The 18,515-nt window shown below is 39.3% G+C and overlaps 2 protein-coding genes across 5 annotated transcripts in view; one reads left to right on the top strand and one right to left on the bottom strand.

Moving 5' to 3' along the window:
• The window catches only part of LOC133531699 (segment polarity protein dishevelled), a 46,978-nt gene extending 37,738 nt beyond the window's left edge, over positions 1-9,240 (bottom strand). Inside the window, exons 1-2 of one of the 2 annotated variants that reach the window (XM_061870067.1) lie at positions 7,753-9,240; positions 3,833-5,234 (exon numbers count right to left, since the gene is read on the bottom strand). In XM_061870067.1, the coding sequence (XP_061726051.1) occupies positions 3,833-4,717 (885 nt within the window). In that variant the 5' untranslated portion in view covers positions 4,718-5,234; positions 7,753-9,240. The remainder of the gene's footprint in view (positions 1-3,832; positions 5,235-7,752) is intronic. The other variant, XM_061870066.1, reaches the window with a different exon arrangement.
• Positions 9,241-9,282: 42 nt separating this feature from the next.
• LOC133531715 (WD repeat-containing protein 74) overlaps positions 9,283-18,515 on the top strand; it is a 33,400-nt gene continuing 24,167 nt past the window's right edge. The window contains exons 1-2 of one of the 3 annotated variants that reach the window (XM_061870092.1): positions 9,283-9,531; positions 13,194-13,348. In XM_061870092.1, coding sequence (XP_061726076.1) covers positions 9,489-9,531; positions 13,194-13,348 — 198 coding nt within the window. In that variant the 5' untranslated portion in view covers positions 9,283-9,488. Of the gene's footprint in view, positions 9,532-9,929; positions 10,210-10,326; positions 10,877-13,193; positions 13,349-18,515 lie in introns of those variants that run through there. The other 2 variants (XM_061870090.1, XM_061870091.1) reach the window with 2 other exon arrangements.

Below are 18,515 nucleotides of genomic sequence, written 5' to 3' on the forward strand. Positions count from 1 at the left end.
ATATAAGGGTTTTTGTCACTGACCCGTATTATTTGCCCTCGAGTGTATATCGTTGTCTAAGTACCCTCAACACAAGCCTTATTGAGCTTACTGTGGGACTTAGTCAATTTGTGTAATAATGTCCTATATAATATTTATTTGTTTTTGACATGTCAAAAAGTGCTAAGGCAGCAATAGACGTTAACGGAAATGAAATAGAGTATGTCAATGAATATTACACCACCTAGGACAATAATAACGCCAGAAGACCAGACGGACAAAGACCTGCAGAGGAGAACCACAAATGCCTGGAAGAAATTTTGGTCATTGAAAGATGTCCTTAAAGCCAAAGAAATACCTACAGGACAGAAATTATAATGCATAATGCCAAAAACGCAAAACGCCGTTTCGTCGTATCGCGTAATTAAAAAAAAATACGCATACGCCAAATACGACTTATGCCATAAACGCTGAATGCCAAATCCCCCCATAATGCCAAAAACGCTTACATATAATTATATGTTAACAGGAACTTTTTTTTTATTATAGCCTTTTTGTCATGACACCCAAATGCTGTTTATTCATTTCTTCACTGATGTGTTGTCAAATGTATTGGATGCCCGCTTGCCAGTCGGCATAGGCCTCCTCCAGCCTTCTCCATTCGTTCCTGTCTCTGGCAACCCTGCTCCATGTGGCACCAGCAACAGGCCTGATGTTGTCATCCCATCGTTTGAACTGCCTTCCTCTTTTCCTTTTACAGCCTCTTGGGTACCACTGGATCACCTTTTTACTCCATTTGTCCATGCCTCTACTGGTATGACCTGACCACTTCCATTTCTGCCTTCTAATTTTTGTTACAATGTCGTGCATCTTGGTTCTGCTTCTTATCACCTGGTTCCTTATTCGATCAGCTTTTCTTATTCCTAGCATGCTTCGTTCCATGGAAACTTGGCAGATACGTAACTTGTTCAGTTTGCGTTTGGTGAGGGCCAGTGTTGTCACATCTACCAACTTTTGGGTAGATCTACCTATTTTGCCTGCGTTCTACCTATCTACCTCCATCGGCCTGAAATCTAATTGTTAGGTATCCTCAATACATATGACGGAACATTACTTAATGGTACAATTGTTAGGTATCCTCAATACATATGACGGAACATTACTTAATTACTGCCGAATTTAGATTCGATGTAATGAAAACTTGCCAAAGAAACAGATTATACAAGTAGATTCATTACCTACAAACAATGGAAATCCTCATTTTTGTTTCGATTTCTTTAATAAACACATGTACTAACATCACAATATTAAAGACTAATAAATAATTAGAAAAAAATTATACACATTTTTAATCATAAAAATGTACTTGCTAAATGTACTATTTAGGTTCTAGGGTGTTAGAATGAACATCCTGCCGACGGCGAGCGGTGCGGTGATAGAAAGCGGCCGTTGGCATCATGTCAAACAATTCTTCAGAGCACAGCCCATTGTACAAGCGGTAGAACACACACAAGGAGGCAAAGTCTCTCCTTAGACTTAAAGGTTCAATACCGCTTGTGAGTTTGGGATCGTCGACGATTCGTACAGCGCGCCTTTGGACTGAGTCGAATGGTCCAAGCTGGCATGCAGGTGCTTCTGCCCAAAGGTGACAGCAATACTCCATATGGGGTCTGACTTGCGATTTATAAAGCAGCAGTCTTTGCCCCGGAGTAAAGTATCGCCTCGCTTTATTGAGCACACCCAGTTTTTTGGATGCCAGCGCAGCCTTTCCGCGTACTGTACGGTTTAAGAGGAATTTCCTCCCGCGAACGCTTAGGCTGTGGAATGAGCTTCCTGCCGAGGTTTTCCCGAGGGGCTACAGTATGGGGTTCTTCAAAAAAGGAGTGTACAGGTTTTTAAAGGGTCGGCAACGCGCATGTAATGCCTCTGGTGTTGCAGGCGTCCATAGGCTACGGTGACTGCTTACCATCAGGCGGGCCGTATGCTTGTTTGCCACCGTCGTGGTATAAAAAAAAACTTGCTATTGAGTGGTACATCTACCTGTTTTTCATTTTAAAACCACCCATTTCTACCTATTTTTGCACCCTGTTCTACCACTTCGGCAAAATTGTATGTGACAACACTGGTGAGGGCCCAGGTTTGGCTTCCGTACATAAGTATTGGTAAAACACACATATTGAATACCTTGCTCTTTGCTCTAATGTGAAGATTTTGGTCCTTCATTACTTCTTTCATGGCCCAGTACCTGTTCCATCCATTCCCAATCCTTCGTTCGATTTCTTTGTTAGTGACATCTTTGGCTAAAATTACTTGTCTTAGATATATATATTCGTTAACATATTCAAGCTCGTTTTGTCCTATGCAGATTTATTCCTGTGGGCCATTTGTGAAAACTTTGGTCTTATCTAGAGATCACCTAGAGACCCGTTTTCTCGCTTTCCCTTGCTAGTTCATTAATCATGGCGTTCAGGTCTTGGTGATTTCCAGCAAAAAGCACAATATCATCTGCAAACCTTAAGTTTGTCAGATTGCAGCCATCTATGTTAATGCCGTATTTTTCCCAATTCAGCGATCTAAATACTTGCTCAAGTACAGCTGAGAAGATCTTTGGCGAGAGGGTGTTACACTGCCCAGAGTGTAATAAAGTAGAAGATGTCCACCATGTTTTGATGGAATGTGTCCGCAACGAGGCACTAAGGGTTAGGTCGCCTTTATCAGACGAGGCCAGGATGATGTGCAATTTATATTTTAAAATAATGTAGTAGTAGTGTAGTAGTGTAGGTGATTTTATAGATTTCAATACAAGAGGGGACATTGTCACTACTGATGAAACCCGATGCCTTAAAAAATTGATAAAAAAAAACATTCTATTACTTATCTATGACTGACTTATCAATGTTATTATTTGTCGATGTTTCATTTCTTAAGCACTCGTTTTTGCCACAAAAACTTCTATGTCTGCTGATGACTTTATTAGGCGTAAAATATTTAAAAATTGATGAGTGTTATCATGAAATCATTATATCAATTAAAATTCATTTGTGTGACATAATTAAGTTGGTTTTTTTTTTAATGAAAGATGAGATTTATGGATGTTATTGGTAACTACTTCTAAAGACAAATTTTTTAATAAAAAAATTATCATTTTGATGTGACATAGGAATAGGCGGGTCCACACAGTGTTTGCATACTATATGGACTATACATTTATGTAATTCGGATGTTGATTTCAAATTCTATATGTATGAGTACTTAACTTTTTTTTACATATTAGTTCCTGAACTGTATGGTAGTCTTGGTCACTGTAATCACTTCATCAACTTTTATCTTAATACAGTGTGTCCCTAGCCATTGGACAAAGCCGAAATGTACATATGCTTTAGGGTATTTCGAACCAGTGTACAAAGTATCGTAACAACCGGTGTAGCGGTTTCAAAGGAATTAACAAATTACCATTTTTTACTTTGGAGCAGCCTGTATGTGTTAGTAGTAGGTAATATCTTCAAAGAATAGTATGGAACCTTCTTCAACCTTTTTGATTATCTTTTTTATTTATGACACTAATAAGCTTCTGATTTTTGATAAATGTCATCATTATCAAATATATCAAACAAATTGTCAAAAACACTGCCAAAGATTAACACAGTGTGTTTCTTTTTGTTGTCCATTATTGCAAATAGCTTTTGTTTGAAAAATTTCTTTTGTTCTAAATAAAAAATATTAACGTCAGAGTATTCCTGAGAAGTAACCCTACGTGGGATTTCAGGGTTTGTCCAATGGCTAAGGTCACCCTGTATATTTATGGACTAAAATTGATATAAGGGATAATTGTTTGTATAAAATTCATTCTTACCTGCAGTATCATGTCTCCAGGCTCTATCCTTCCATCCAGGGCCACTGCACCTCCCTTCATAATACTCCCAACATAGATGCCACCATCTCCACCCTTATTTGACTGTCCCACTATTGATATACCAAGAAAATTCACTGTATCCATGTTTAATGTCACCGTTATAATGTGCATGGACATTGTAGAGTCCGTAATAGATGAGTAGGACGAGGTTCTAGACATCACTTGTGGTCGTTTTCGTCTCCGCTGAGGTCTTTTTCTGTTACTGACTTGTAGATGAGATACACTACTGCATTCAGTTAGTGCTCTGTCTACTGAGGCATTTGTGTGTCTCCCTGTTGTTGTGGTGATCTCTGATTGGCTATCGAAGAGACTCGTAGAGTCCAAGTCAGAGCTAAGGACAGAGGCTGTTTCGTATTCCAAACCATGGTTGCCATACTTGGAATGACCATTTATCCTCAAGCCCCTATATTTGTATTTGTCGCATGACGCTCTGTGGCCGGGGCGGGAACTTATCGTACTGTCCGTATCCGTGCAGGTGTCCCGTGTGAGAGGCGCCGAAGGAGCCCCGTGGGCGGCCGTCTTCGCTTTCCCTGCATTGCTGTCGGTGCACTGAGATGCACCGTCGGACGGGTTAGAGCCTTCCGCAGACACCAGCCACGACACAACACGACCGTTAAAACACGGCAGATGAGCGTTGTCATCAACAATTTCTTCTTTAACAACACCGAAATCATCGTCCATAGATTTGAAGAAAAATTTGTAGTTCGGCCTATTCAACTGGTTCTTGAAGTCTACCAACGTCACTTTCTCCGGGGATATGGGGATTTTTACTAAATACGGCGTCTCCTCGTCATCTATGTAGTAAATAACTTTTGTTTCCTCCATTTTAGATCATTTACTATTGATAAAAAACAACACCCTTACGATCTATAAATATCAGTCGCCATCACAAAATATGGCGATAAACTAGTTCCGATTCTTGCCGTAGCGCTGTAATCGGGTTTTTTTCTTCTAGTCCGAATTGCACGTAGGTAATTTTATTTATATAAACGATCTACCAAAAATTATAGATTCACCAAGCGTTTTGTTTGCAATTGATATATCGGTTGTTTCCGTGCTCAAGCGTTACTAACTGTAAATTTTGCCTTAATAGTACACTTTCTAAATTAGAACTATAACAAAACCAAACTAATGCAGTTCAGGCCTTATCAAAAACAACCCTTAACAATAGATATTTCATTTAAAAATAATAAGTTAGAAGCTGTAAATACGTTTTCATTGCTAGGATTAAATATAGACTCACATATAAATTGTAAGGACCACATACAACAATTAATTAGTAGATTATCCCGATTTACGTATGCACTGCATGAATTAAAAAATACTACGGATATAACAACTGCTTTATTGAATTGAATTGAAACATTTATTTCGAACTTGACGTCCATAGGGTTAGGTAACAATGACTTATGTATCTAGAGTTAGTATTACAGTTAATTAGACAAAACAAACAATTGGACAAAACAAACAAAACAAAACATTACATAATATTTATAAGTTTCGCGGCAGCACAGCAACAGGTGAGTGTAGCTGCACGTACCGCTTGACTAGGGGCGAGTCCCAACGCAGCGCCAGCGTACCTAGGATGCTGTTCGAGCTGCTTCGGCTGCGAGTGAGGAGTGACCCGCATCGCTTCCTCATGATGGCGAAAAAACAGTCTGTTCGTGCCTCAGCAAACATCGCTGAGGCACTACAATACCGCGGCAACCTGAACAGCATCCTAAATGCATCATTATATTGGACACGCAGAGCGCTATACGCCCGCTGCGTAAAGTTGGCCCACAGACCGCACGTGTAGAAAGTTTGACAAAAAGCTTTGAACAATATTAACTTTACTTCTTTACTAACACGTGCAAAGCTGCGGGACAACATGTTACAGCGAACACACAGCGCCCGGCGCTCCCGCTCGATGTCCTCGATGTCAGACAGTGTGTCCGTGACCCAGTGGCCCAGGTACTTAAATTTGTCCACTATTTTTAACGGAGTTCCACAAAGCTTAACCTCCTGCATTTGGTAACTTTTGTTACCTGATTTAAATTGCAAGAGCTCGCTTTTAGATGCATTGTACCTGAGCCCATGGGTCTCAGCATAAGTTCCACAAATGCCTAACATTTTTATTAGACCCCCCATCGAGGGGCTCAGCAGCACCAGATCATCAGCATAGCTCAAGTTGTTGACACACATGTCCTCTATGTGACATCCGACACAAGCGCTGTTGAGCTCCTCGATGAGACCATTCATATATAGATTGAACAATGTAGGAGAGCTCAATCCACCCTGTCTGACCCCGCACTGCATTATGTACTCCTCAGATAAGGCGCCTGCCCATTTAACACTGTTTTTCTGGTTACCATACCGGTGCCGAAGCAGTGAGATTACGTCACGGGGGACCGTCGTATCCTTGAGTAATTTCCTCCATAATAGGTCGTAAGACACCAAACGCCTTTGACAAATCCAAAAAATCGGCCAAGTGCGAGTCGGACTCGCCCATGAAGGGTTCCGTACCATTTATGACGTATTAAAAAAACTACTTACTAGATCTCGTTCAAACCAATTTTCGGTGGAAGTTTTCATGGTAATGTATATTATATATTTTTTTTTTAGATTTTTCATTCTGTTATTTTAGAAGTTACAGGGGGGGGGGACACTTTTTCACTTTGGAAGTGTCTCTCGCGCAAACTATTCAGTTTAGAAAAAGCGGCCAAGTGCGAGTCGGACTCGCCCATGAAGGGTTCCTTTATGACGTATTAAAAAAACTACTTACTAGATCTCGTTCAACATTTTACCACTTTGGACACACATTTTACCACTTTGGTAGTGTCTCTCGCGCAAACTATTCAGTTTAGAAAAAAATGATATTAGAAACCTTAATATCATTTTTGAAGACCTATCCATAGATACCCCACACGTATGGGTTTGATGAAAAAAAATATATATTTTTATTTTATGACTTATTAAAAAAACTACTTACTAGATCTCGTTCAAACCAATTTTCGGTGGAAGTTTGCATCGTAATGTAAATTATATATTTTTTTAGATTTTTCATTCTTTCACTTTGGAAGTGTATCTCGCGTCACTATTCTATTCACTTTAGAAAAAAAATATATTAGGAACCTAAATATCATTTTGAAGACCTATCCATAGATACCCCACACGTATGGGTTTGACGAAAAAAATTTTTTTTTTTTAATTTCATGACGTATTAAAAAAAAACTACTTACTAGATCTCGTTCAAACCAATTTTTCGTGGAAGTTTACATGGCAATGTATATCATATATTTTTTTAAAGATTTTTCATTCTGTTATTTTAGAAATTACGAGGGGGGGGGGACACATTTTCCACTTTGGAAGTGTCTCTCGCGCAAACTATTCATTTTAGAAAACAATGATATTAGAAACCTCAATATCATTTTTGAAGACCTATCCATAGATACCCCACACGTATGGGTTTGATGAAAAAAGTTTTTTTGAGTTTCAGTTCTAAGTATGGGGAACCCCCAAAATTTTTGTTTTTTTTTCTATTTTTGTGTGAAAATCTTAATGCGGTTCATAGAATACATCCACTAAGTTTGAACAGTACAGCTCTTATAGTTTCGGAAAAAAGTGGCTGTGACAGAATCGGACAGACAGACGGACATGACGAATCTATAAGGGTTCCGTTTTTTGCCATTTGGCTACGGAACCCTAAAAACAGGCAAATATCGGCGTCTCACGTGACGTATAGTAATGGACGGTCTGCTTAAGACAGAGGATTGCGCTTTCAATCGATAAACCCGGCCTAAATCCGAATTGAGCATCATTTAGTTCATTATTTTGTCCTAAAATGTCATCAAGCAAACCGTCCAATACCTTATTTATACCTTTAACAGCCTACCATGCTTATGCCCACACCTTGTTCCGCTATGGCATATTGCTTTGGGGAAATAGCACGATTGTAAACAGTCTGTTCACTGTACAAAAAAAGTGTATCAGAATAATAGTAAATATAAAACAAATGCACAGCTGTCGAACCTATTTCAAGGAGCTAGGCATCTTAACACTAACGTGCTTATATATATTGGAAATATGTAAATTTGTAAAAGCCCATAGCCATCTTTTCTTACAAGCCAAAGAACGACACGCAAAACCGCTAAACCTCCAACAGAATAACAACCTCGCGTTACCCACATCCAACCTAACATTATATCATTAAACAACTAACCAGTTCAAAATAGCCGCACTATAAAATGTCAATACCGGTCATGTCAACAACCAACTTTAAAACATTGTTTTATAGGTACATTGTTTATTGGAATGCTATGTAATCCTTCGTCTTTTTAAAGCTGTAAGTATTTGATTGCATTCACTACAATTTTTTTCGCATCTTTGGAAATTTTTATTGGCATTTTTGTAATAAAACCGTTTATATTTGAATATATTTGTAGATATGTTCTGTTTGTTTACATCGGTGACATTGGATGACATCCAACGCTCGTTGTCAAAGAGTACTTGTTGCCAGTAAAAGAAATTAGTACAATTGAAAATCCGCAAAATGGCGAGGGTCAAATAAACTGTTGTCAGGCTTCATATTAATTATTCTCATTAAAAAATGGTGGTCTGTAAAGTCGGTTTACGGAAGATAATTTTGCGTGATAACGTCATAAGAAAATTTTGATGAAACATTTCATACTTTTATTTATGAATAGGGTGGTTTCCAATTTTTTGAAACGCTCGTATTACGTTCTATATTAACTAAAATTTGCCCTAAAATTCAACTTTTATACCAAAAACGGCTTTAAATTAACAAAATATATTTTGACAGATGCTTTCGCGCCCAAAACGCTCTTTGAAAATTGTGTGACGTCACAGTTTACGTTTTGACACATAACACATAAATACATACGCACGTAGAAGATAGAAAAGGGGTAATCTATTTATTGACAATAACAATATACATAATGGATATATACAGATGATTACTATAACTAGCTCATATTTAAAATAGGCCCTTGAGGCATTGTACCAAGGATGCTGGCGGCATTTCCTCGTTGTATCGCAATACTGATACGTTGTGCAAGGAAGCCGCCAGCTCTTCGTAGAAGATACGAATTGTCAACGGACATTAGTCATTTGTTGTTTATCGCCTAACTGTCAACAGTGTCAATCCGAGAGTTCTGATGTCATCAGAATCTTCAATGACGTTTTAAGTTTGGTCACGTGACGTGTGAAATACAAAATTTACAAAAATATGGTCATTACAGGTCCCCTAAAAGTAGTTTAACATGTTCTCATAATCCAAAAGAATTTATTGGGATACAATTCTGCCCTAAAATTTGTAGATGGAAACAATCCTATTGAATTGAATTATTATCATTGAATTATCATTATTTTGTATAATACAAAGAAGGAGTTACCATGGAGATCTGTCCACTTCACAACGTGACACTTTTTCGTGCACGCTACCGGTGTTCATCAATTTATAAGACGTTATCAAGTCAAAATAAAAAAGACTCACAGTTTTCTGTTATATTTTTGAAATGGCACAATACGGTACGAACGAAAGCACGAACTTCCCGCAACTGATGAAACCATCATCGTCACATCACTATTCGTTTACATGAAAGGGATAGCACATTGCATTTTCAAGTTGACGAAATCAGGTTTAAGATCATTTATTCTCATAAGAATTTACAATTCACTTAATATATAGAAATCAGAAATCAAAAATCAGAAATCGTTTATTGCGAACCATGGTACATAGTTATTACATTTAAATTATAGAAACACATGGCACATATAGGAATATATAAAGCTGTGCTATAATGGTTATCTGTTCTTTTTAAGTAGTTTAATTCCTTAAAAAATTAAGTAAAGTTAAATTGTAAAAAATGCCGAGAGTTTATCGACAAAGCCACAGTATTTGGTTACTCCTCGTGAATCGTATATAAAAATGTGGCTGTTGTGCATAGACAAACAATATAACTGTTGTGTGAGGCTATGGTGAAAGCTGGTTTGGACTCCATCTTTAGGCATATTTTATCTATGGAAGTGCCATTGAAAAAGTAAATTTGCCAATGCTTGAATGCTCGTAATAAATATAAAAAAAAAATTGAAAAAGTCAATATGTCAAAGTCAAATTTGGCATTTTCAAAACAAACTCGCAACTCACAACCTCTCACAACTCACATGCACGACATTCACGTGTTGGTAATGCATGTTGTATTAGTGAATTAAATTATATTCTATGAACGTAGGTGTTAAATAAGACAAAATGCAAATAAAACAAGAAGATACCGAAATAGACATATTTGTCGCCACTAAAATAGGTTCATTTAAACGTAAGTAGCGCGATATTGCAATTTACAACTATCTGCAGATAAATGCTGAATATTTAGTAATTTAAACAGAATTAACTACGTTCAACCAAAAAATAATAATCTAAAATTAGTGTCGTTGGCTACATAAGTAATTAAAAGGGTGTAGACACGTTCTATTGCAGGGTAAATATATAACTTAATTCTGCATTTCGTGTGATCTGTAGGCCCGGTAAACAACGTTTCTATGTTGATTATTATGAAACTAATCATATATGGCTATCAATATTTTCCAAAGTGTAAGATTAAATATAAATAAATAAATGAATATTTGCAGACAATCATACACAAATTGACCTAGCCCCTAAAGCTTGTACTATGGGTACTAGGCGACGATATTCATACTCAAATAGATAAATATTCACTTATATACATAGAAAACACCCATGACTCAGGAACAAATATCCTTGCTCATCAGCTCATCACACAAATGCCCTTACTGGGATTTAAACCTGGGGCCATTAACTTCATAGGTAGGGTCTACCCACTAGGCCAGACTGGATGTCAAAAGATTGTGTGTGATTGAAAAAATGTAGCATTTTAATAGGCACTAGTGAATATCACATGAAACTCTGCATAGGGTGCGCCACTACCACAGTCCATCACAATCTGAGGGTCTACTGCGAAACAAGTAAATTGAAATTTCGTTATCTAACCTCTCTATCACTCTAGCATATTTGAGCTATAAAGAGGCATATAGCTAAATTTCGGTTTTCGTGCCCTATGTAACCAAACCGCCTTGATGCATCAATGTCACATTTTATTATCTATGAAAACTTGTTAAAATACAGTTTAAGGCACAGTATGTATAAGTTACTCTATTAAGATACATGCTAGTGCTGTATTCTGGCAGCAGAACATTGCAGTAATACTCCCTATTGCTAAAATAAATACAAGCACTAGCTTCTGCCCGCAATTTGAGAATGCAGATGATTGGTCAAAGCTATCCTGTATCCTTTGTACCAATGAGTTTTTCAGAACTTATGTATCTTATACCTTTAAACAAGCAATTCTTGTATATATGTATAATAATAATAATAAAATGCTTTATTGCACACTACAAAAAAAATGGTACAAAGTATGTAATGTATAAATATGTAGGTAACAACAGGCGGACTTATCGCTAAACAGCGATCTCTTCCAGACAACCTTCAGATAGAGAAATGGCGAACGTAATCAAGGTAACGGGTGGTGCAAAAATAATAATAAATAAATAATATGTCTGTGATCTCGGAAATGGCTCTAACGATTTCGCTGAAATTTGGTATATGGGGGTTTTTGGGGGTATACAATCGATCTAGATTAGTCTTATGTTTGGGAAAACGCGTGTTTTCGAGTTTTCATGCGTTTTTCTTTCGACGCAGAATATGGTCGCTAATTTCGTGTTGCCGGCCACTGTCCGTCTGGTCCAGCGGGATAAGACGTGGACGGTTGGAAACTAACATTTTTTTTTTATATGTTCAAGTTTATATATAATTTTTATAGTTTTAGACAAGTTTAATTTAGTAAAAAATTTAGTTAAGATTATCACCTATACACCACCATATTAGAATAAATAGTTATAACCGAGCAGAGCAAAGCTCGGTCGCCCAGGTACTGAAATATTATTTGATATTTACCATTAGCTTTTCCGTGAAGGAAAACATTGTAAGGAAACCTGCATACATGTAAAATCTGTGAATGTAGGCTTCATAACATTTTTAGCAACACCTACTTTTTCGATTAATTTATCTGTTTCCGCTACCCAAAGTATATCTGGAAGAGATCGCTCTTTAGTGATAAGGCAGCCTGTTGTCTGCCTCTTCATTTAATGAATTGTTTCTTTTCCTGTATCTTTTTACTGAGGTGTGCCAATAAAGAGTATTCAATCTATCTATCTATCTACATCTGCAAAGAAATTCAAAAGTGTAGGCAAAGTCCTCAATCCGCATTGGGCTGGTGTGGGGACTATAATAGCCCAAGCCCTCTCGTGCAGCCTATATATGTCCAGCAGTGGAACGTATATATGCTGAATTATAAAATATTATTATATATATGTTCACCGGGGCACAAAATAGTTCCAAATGAAATTTCCTTGAAATTGGTTCAGCAGTTAAAGTGTGAAGAGATAACCGGTAGACATAGAGAGTTACTTTCCAATTTATAATATTAGTAAGGATTACATTATGTTTACATACAATAGGAGGCTTTATATAAAGGAAAAAGGGCAAGTGCAAGTCTGACTTGCTTCACCGAGGGTTCCGTACAAATTTAACTTATTTATTTATTTTTATTTTATTGGTATTCAGAATAACAAAAGCTGTAAATATAACTAGAAATTTTTGCTGTACTTGTAGTGCAAGGCGATATTACTTGCCAAATTTTATAGTTCTATGTCAACGGGAAGTACCCTATATTTTGACTCCCTTGAGAGTATCGAAATATGCGTATTTTGCGGCATAAACGTATCCTTTTTTTACGTAAACTTAAAAGTTTGATTATTTTACAACGTCAAGGGTCTGTAGACTTGAGTATATGCTTTTAATTTCTACTCGATACCTCTCCACGCGTTCCCAAATATAAAGGGTCTTGAAAAATCTCTAAAGAATTTTAGTATTTGTTGGGTTTTTTTTAGTGCAATTTGACATTTAGAGACAGTATACATCTCTAATAAAGTATTTATTATTTCATCGATTCCATATTTGTAATTGTTTTTTGTAATATTTATTGTTTGTAAAAATGGACATGTCAAAGTGCCCTTGTGGCCTATTTGCTGAATAAATGTTTGATATTTGATATTTGACAGACAAACTGACGGACAGACTAATGGACAGCAAAGTGATCCTATAAGGGTTTCTGTTTTATCCTTGAAGTACGGAACCCTAAAAACATAGTGGTGGTAGTGGTACAGTTCTTAAGGGCAAAAAAAAAAACTTAAAAAAAAATGATACATCTCCAAATATTTACAGATGTGAAATACCACACGGACGCTTCAAAGAACAATAAGAAATGCATAGAGAACCTGGTGGACATCAAGTCCCTGCAGAAAGATGAGGGCATCACCTGCATGGAGTGGGGGAATGCGGAGCAGACGGAAATACTGCTGGGGAAGAAGAATCAACAGGTAGTATTCTCTATATGTACCCTATTATGTACGCGGCGGAACCTGAATACGTACGCGGCTCGTTCAAGGTAAGGCCTATTACCGAAAAACTCAGAGAGTAGAATGAGGTGGTATTGTTACGTTATGCGAAGGGACGAAAACTACAGTGAGGAAGGCTATGAACATCCCAAACAACCCCAAAGGAAGAGGCAGAAGACCAGCAACCTGGTGGTCCTATGTCGAAGAGAGAGGCCGAGACTTTTTGCCACATAGACAGCTGGTCCGTATGGACATTTTGACCCCTGCACTTTCCAGCCATTCTTTCTTTCACGTTGACTGCCCACTCCTGGAATGGTGTTGGTTAAGACTTGAGTCCTTTGAGTCCTCTGATTTAAGACTCGACTCAGTTTCTCAGACTCTTATAATTAAAACGAAACTCGAGTTCTTTTCAATTTATTAGGTATTTGTAAATTCGGACGATGATCGTGACGAATAATTTTATTTTATAATGATTAGCTTAGATTTGTGAGGTATTAGTATATTGTTATTGTATGTCCTCACAGGGCGTCATGGACTGACTTACTGAATTGTATTGCAACACCTTAATAATGTATGTACATGACTATACAATTAATAAATGAAATGAATGGAATGAGTCTTTTCTGGAGACTTGAGTCCTTTTCAGAGAACTTGTAATTTTTTTACAAATAACTTCGAAATGCCTTGTCTTTAAATCATGCAACAACGCCTATTTCCTTTACTGTTCTTTAGGTAAAACATATAAAATTGTTGACTGAGTCTTTATTCGGAGACTCGAGTTCTTTTGTTGCGCTTAAAAAAAGACTCAATAAGGGACTCAACTCGGGACTTATAAGACTCAGAAGTTTTTTAACCTCTGAGTCTTGTTAAAACAAGTAGAATTCTTTAATTTAGACTTAAAATACTCGAGTTCCTACCAACACTGGGTACACGGTCAATAAATACAGGATGGACAAATAAGAAGTATACATTTCGCTTTTAAATTTTGACTATATTAAGCTCAAAGATTATTAAGTATTGTTTTAAAAATATATTATTCAGGGTTGATAAATACATGCGGAACATAATATCTGACATATGTCTACCACTAACAGCAGGCAAATGTGAGCCCTTCTCATCGCACCCGGACGCCATCGCCATTGGACCCGGGTACTTGACTCAGGGAGCGTAAATTTCATGTCGATGACAGGCGTATGACGTCAAGCTACATACAGGATGCTTGGATGGTTTTTTTTTTTGCTTTAACCCTACAGTGTGGGGTATCGTTGGTAAAGGTCTTTCAAAACTAATAGGGGTCTTAAACAAACATTTTTTGATAAAGTTAATATATTCGGAGATAATCGCTCCGAAAGAAAAAAAAAAGTGCCCCCCCCCCCCCCCCCCCTCTAACTTTTGAACCAAAAAATATGGAAAAAATCGTGGAAGTAGAGCTTAACAAAGACATTAAATGAAAACTATAGCGGACATGATCAGTTTAGCTGTTTTTGAGTTATCGCAAAAAGTTTTCCCTTCATAGTAAAAAGACTTACTTTAATTAGGTACTGATTATGCAAATTTGCCTATTTGTTTAACTCGCGTGAAAGGTACAGTTTCATCCTTTGGTTAACAATTTACTATACTTTAAGCTCCAGTTTAGCTTATTGTGACGGAAGAGTAACTACGGTACCCTACACTGAGCGTGGCCCGACATGCTCTTGGCCGGTTTTTTTAAATAGCTTTAGCTCTTGACTTTGTATTGAAAATATCAAACCAAGAATTAATCGCTCTTGCCTAAAAACTTAAAAGTCTCAAAGGAAAATTTTGGTGCTTCTTTGGAATTGGGTAATATTTTTGGTTTGAGGAAGAGTTACTCAAGATAAAACCGTTTTTTAAGTGCGTGCTATATCTCTTGCTAAGACGTTTTTTTCATCAATTCATTCAAATCACTGCCATTCGCTTTTAAAATGTGTAAAGATAAAACTAAATATTTTTTATTCTCCTTTAAAAAATTAAATATTATTATTGTATGTCTTTCCCATCACGGAACAATGGTGTTCCGGATCTTTGGGAGGCGTGCGCGGAGCCGAAGCCAACACGTAGAGGCCCTTTTGACACTTTAATGAAATGTAAGGGGTACACCTAGCGGATGTTGCCCTTGCCCGTGTCATGGGACGCACGCAGAGGCAGCACCCACCAGGGTGTAAGGACTATTTCAGGGTTGATGGAATCTAAAATGAACTGGGCTATTCGGTGAAAGCGATGGACTAAATACTGGGCTATGGGATAAAAAACCGGACGCCTGCCTAATAAAACGGTATTCAATTTTATTTCCGGCAGACGGTGACTCGCCCCCACAAGATGGGCCCCCACAAAAAGCGACATCTAGGATGGCTCAAGGGCAACACCGGTGTGGGCGGCTCAGGGGTGTCGAGAGGTGTACGCCGCTTTCTACCCAGTGGCTGCGAGCGGCCACTGTGCCAACTCGCGTCTCGCTAATTTTTCACTTCCACCCCTGGAGCTTATAGCTCTAACGACTCCTCTCTGGCCGGCCGGCTAAGGCAAGCCGGAGGCAGAGAATCCTGTCCCATCCACCCTCCTTGCGGCTAACAGAACTCCCCAGGAGCACTCGGGTACGTGAGGTCACTACTCCCCAACAGTTCGCCACAAGCTGCCCTGCGTTGACTGATTGCACTGGTAAAACCAGCGGGCGATGGGGTCGTCACATCCCTACGCCTTTATTATTATCATCTCTTTATTTATCTTGTGTCTTAGATTAGGCTTTTTATAATATGAATATAAAAGTAAAATACAACAAATCATACAAAAATAATACAAAATACATATAAACACATTATAAAAAACCTAACCTAGGGTGCCGCCAGCAGCGGGGCAGGGCCCAAGCTGCCGGTGGTCAGGGCCGCCGAGAGAGGAACCGGCGGACTATCCGCGCCGTGTCCAAGATCACCGCCTTCTGCATCTGACCCTTGATCCAACCACCTAGCGAGAATCTCTCAAGGTGTTGGTCGAGACTCTTCGCTATGAGACCATTCGCTGAAACGACTATCGGGACAATGATCGTCGAATCAACATCCCACATGGCGGTTATCTCGTGAGCCAAGTCTAGGTACTTACTGGACTTGTCCTTCTCGGCTTTCACGAGATTCTCATCATGGGGGATGGTGATGTCGACGAGCACGGCCCGGCGTTGCGATCGATCTATTATCACGATGTCAGGCTTATTGGCTACAATAGTCCTGTCAGTGATAATAGATCGATCCCAATAGAGCGTGGCTCGACCATTTTCGAGAACTGGCGCAGGTGAGTACTTGTAGTACGGTACTTCGCGGTCCACAAGGCCGTATAGAAGAGCAAGTTGCTGGTGAATAATCCTGGCTACGAGATTATGTCTGTGCAAGTACTCGCCGTTAGCAAGATGAGAACAACCGGAAATTATATGCCTGAGTGACTCTCCGGGACGGCGGCATGCCCGACAAATGTCGACCGTACCGTCCTTCAGGATATATTTCCGATAGTTGTTCGTCATCATCACTTCGTCCGCAATTGCACAGGCAAAACCCTCGGTTTCTCCGAAGAGGTCCCCGAATCGTAACCAGTTCACCGACGCGAGCAGGTCCACGTCGGGTCCCGTGAGGGCCTTGTAGAACCGCCCGTGTAGCACCTTACTCTCCCATGCCGCCTTGCGATCCGCAGTACTTAGTACCACAGGTTTGCGTCAGTTCTCGTTTGCTAAGGAGAGCGGCGTGAGGTTCCTGTCTACTGCCACCACATCACGATGCATCCCACACTCGTTGTTAAGGAAATAATTCCTGAGATTGCACACCTCGCGGTTGTGGAGATCTTTGGCGTTTAGGAAGCCTCGACCTCCACACTTCCGTGGGATGTACAATCTCATAACTGACGAGCGTGAGTGTAGCATACGGTGTGTGGTTAGTAGTAGTCGGACCCTCCGATCCAGGGCGTCCAGCTCGGTCTGAGTCCACCTTAGTATGCCAAAGGAGTATGTGAGCAGGGGCATTACCCAGGCGTTGAAGGCGCGCACTTTGTTGCCTCCTGACAAAAGACTGTTAAGGACTTTTGTGAGCCGACTGAAAAAGCGTTCCTTCACCGACTGTCTAATACCCTCATCCTCAACACCCAACGACTGTGACATACCAAGGTATTTGTAGGTTTCTGATTCAGAGATAGATCTGAAAGCCATTGCCTCAGAAAGTTGTAAATTTGTTGAATTTACAACCTTCCCCCGCTGTACATGCATAACTGCACATTTATCGACACCAAACTCCATGTTGATGGCACTACTGAAGACTTCGGTGGTTTTCAGTAGCTCCAACAAGTCTTGGCTATTTGGTGCAAACAATTTGAGGTCATCCATGTACAGAAGGTGAGAAACGACTTCACCCTCTCTCCGAAGCCGGCAACCTAGTCCCGAATCTTTCAGCAGGGTGCTGAGGGGATTCAGAGCTAGGCAGAACCACAGGGGACTCAGACTATCACCCTGGAATATTCCTCGCTCAATCCTTATAAAATCCTGCGGGCCAGGGTGGTCATCCCCGCCTCCTGGTTGACGAAGGACTGTGGTCCACTGCCTCATACACGCGCTTAGGAAGGCTCTTAAAGCTGTATCAACTGTATACAGCTCTAAGACCCTCCCCAGCCATGAGTGAGGCACCGAATCATAGGCCTTCTTGTAGTCAATCGAAGCGGCTGAGAGGGCCCTCTTGTTCCGCCGGATTTGTTGGCAAATGGTCATGTCTATGAGGAGGAGCTCTTTAGTACCACGGGACCCAACCCTACATCCATTTTGAGCAGTGGCCAAAATGTTATTAGCGACAATATGCGCGTTAATTTTTGCTCTCAAAATGGATGTAAGGAGCTTGTAAAGTGTAGGCAAGCACGTGATGGGTCTGTAGTTCTTCGCTTCCGTGGTACTACCGGACTTGTAGAGCAGGAAGGTTACTCCAGTTGTTAGGGAAGGAGGGAGGGAACCAAGCTCGAGGGCTTGTTGGAACTGCGTTGCCAACCGTGAGTGCGAGCACCGAAACCATTTTAGCCAGAAGTTGTGCAATCCATCCGGTCCAGGACTTTTCCAGTTATTATTATTATTATTTTGTTTTTAACTCGAGACATATTTATTGGACTAAGCAATTTA

Source organism: Cydia pomonella, chromosome 25 (assembly GCF_033807575.1).
Source record: "Cydia pomonella isolate Wapato2018A chromosome 25, ilCydPomo1, whole genome shotgun sequence".
Lineage (NCBI taxonomy): Eukaryota > Metazoa > Arthropoda > Insecta > Lepidoptera > Tortricidae > Cydia > Cydia pomonella.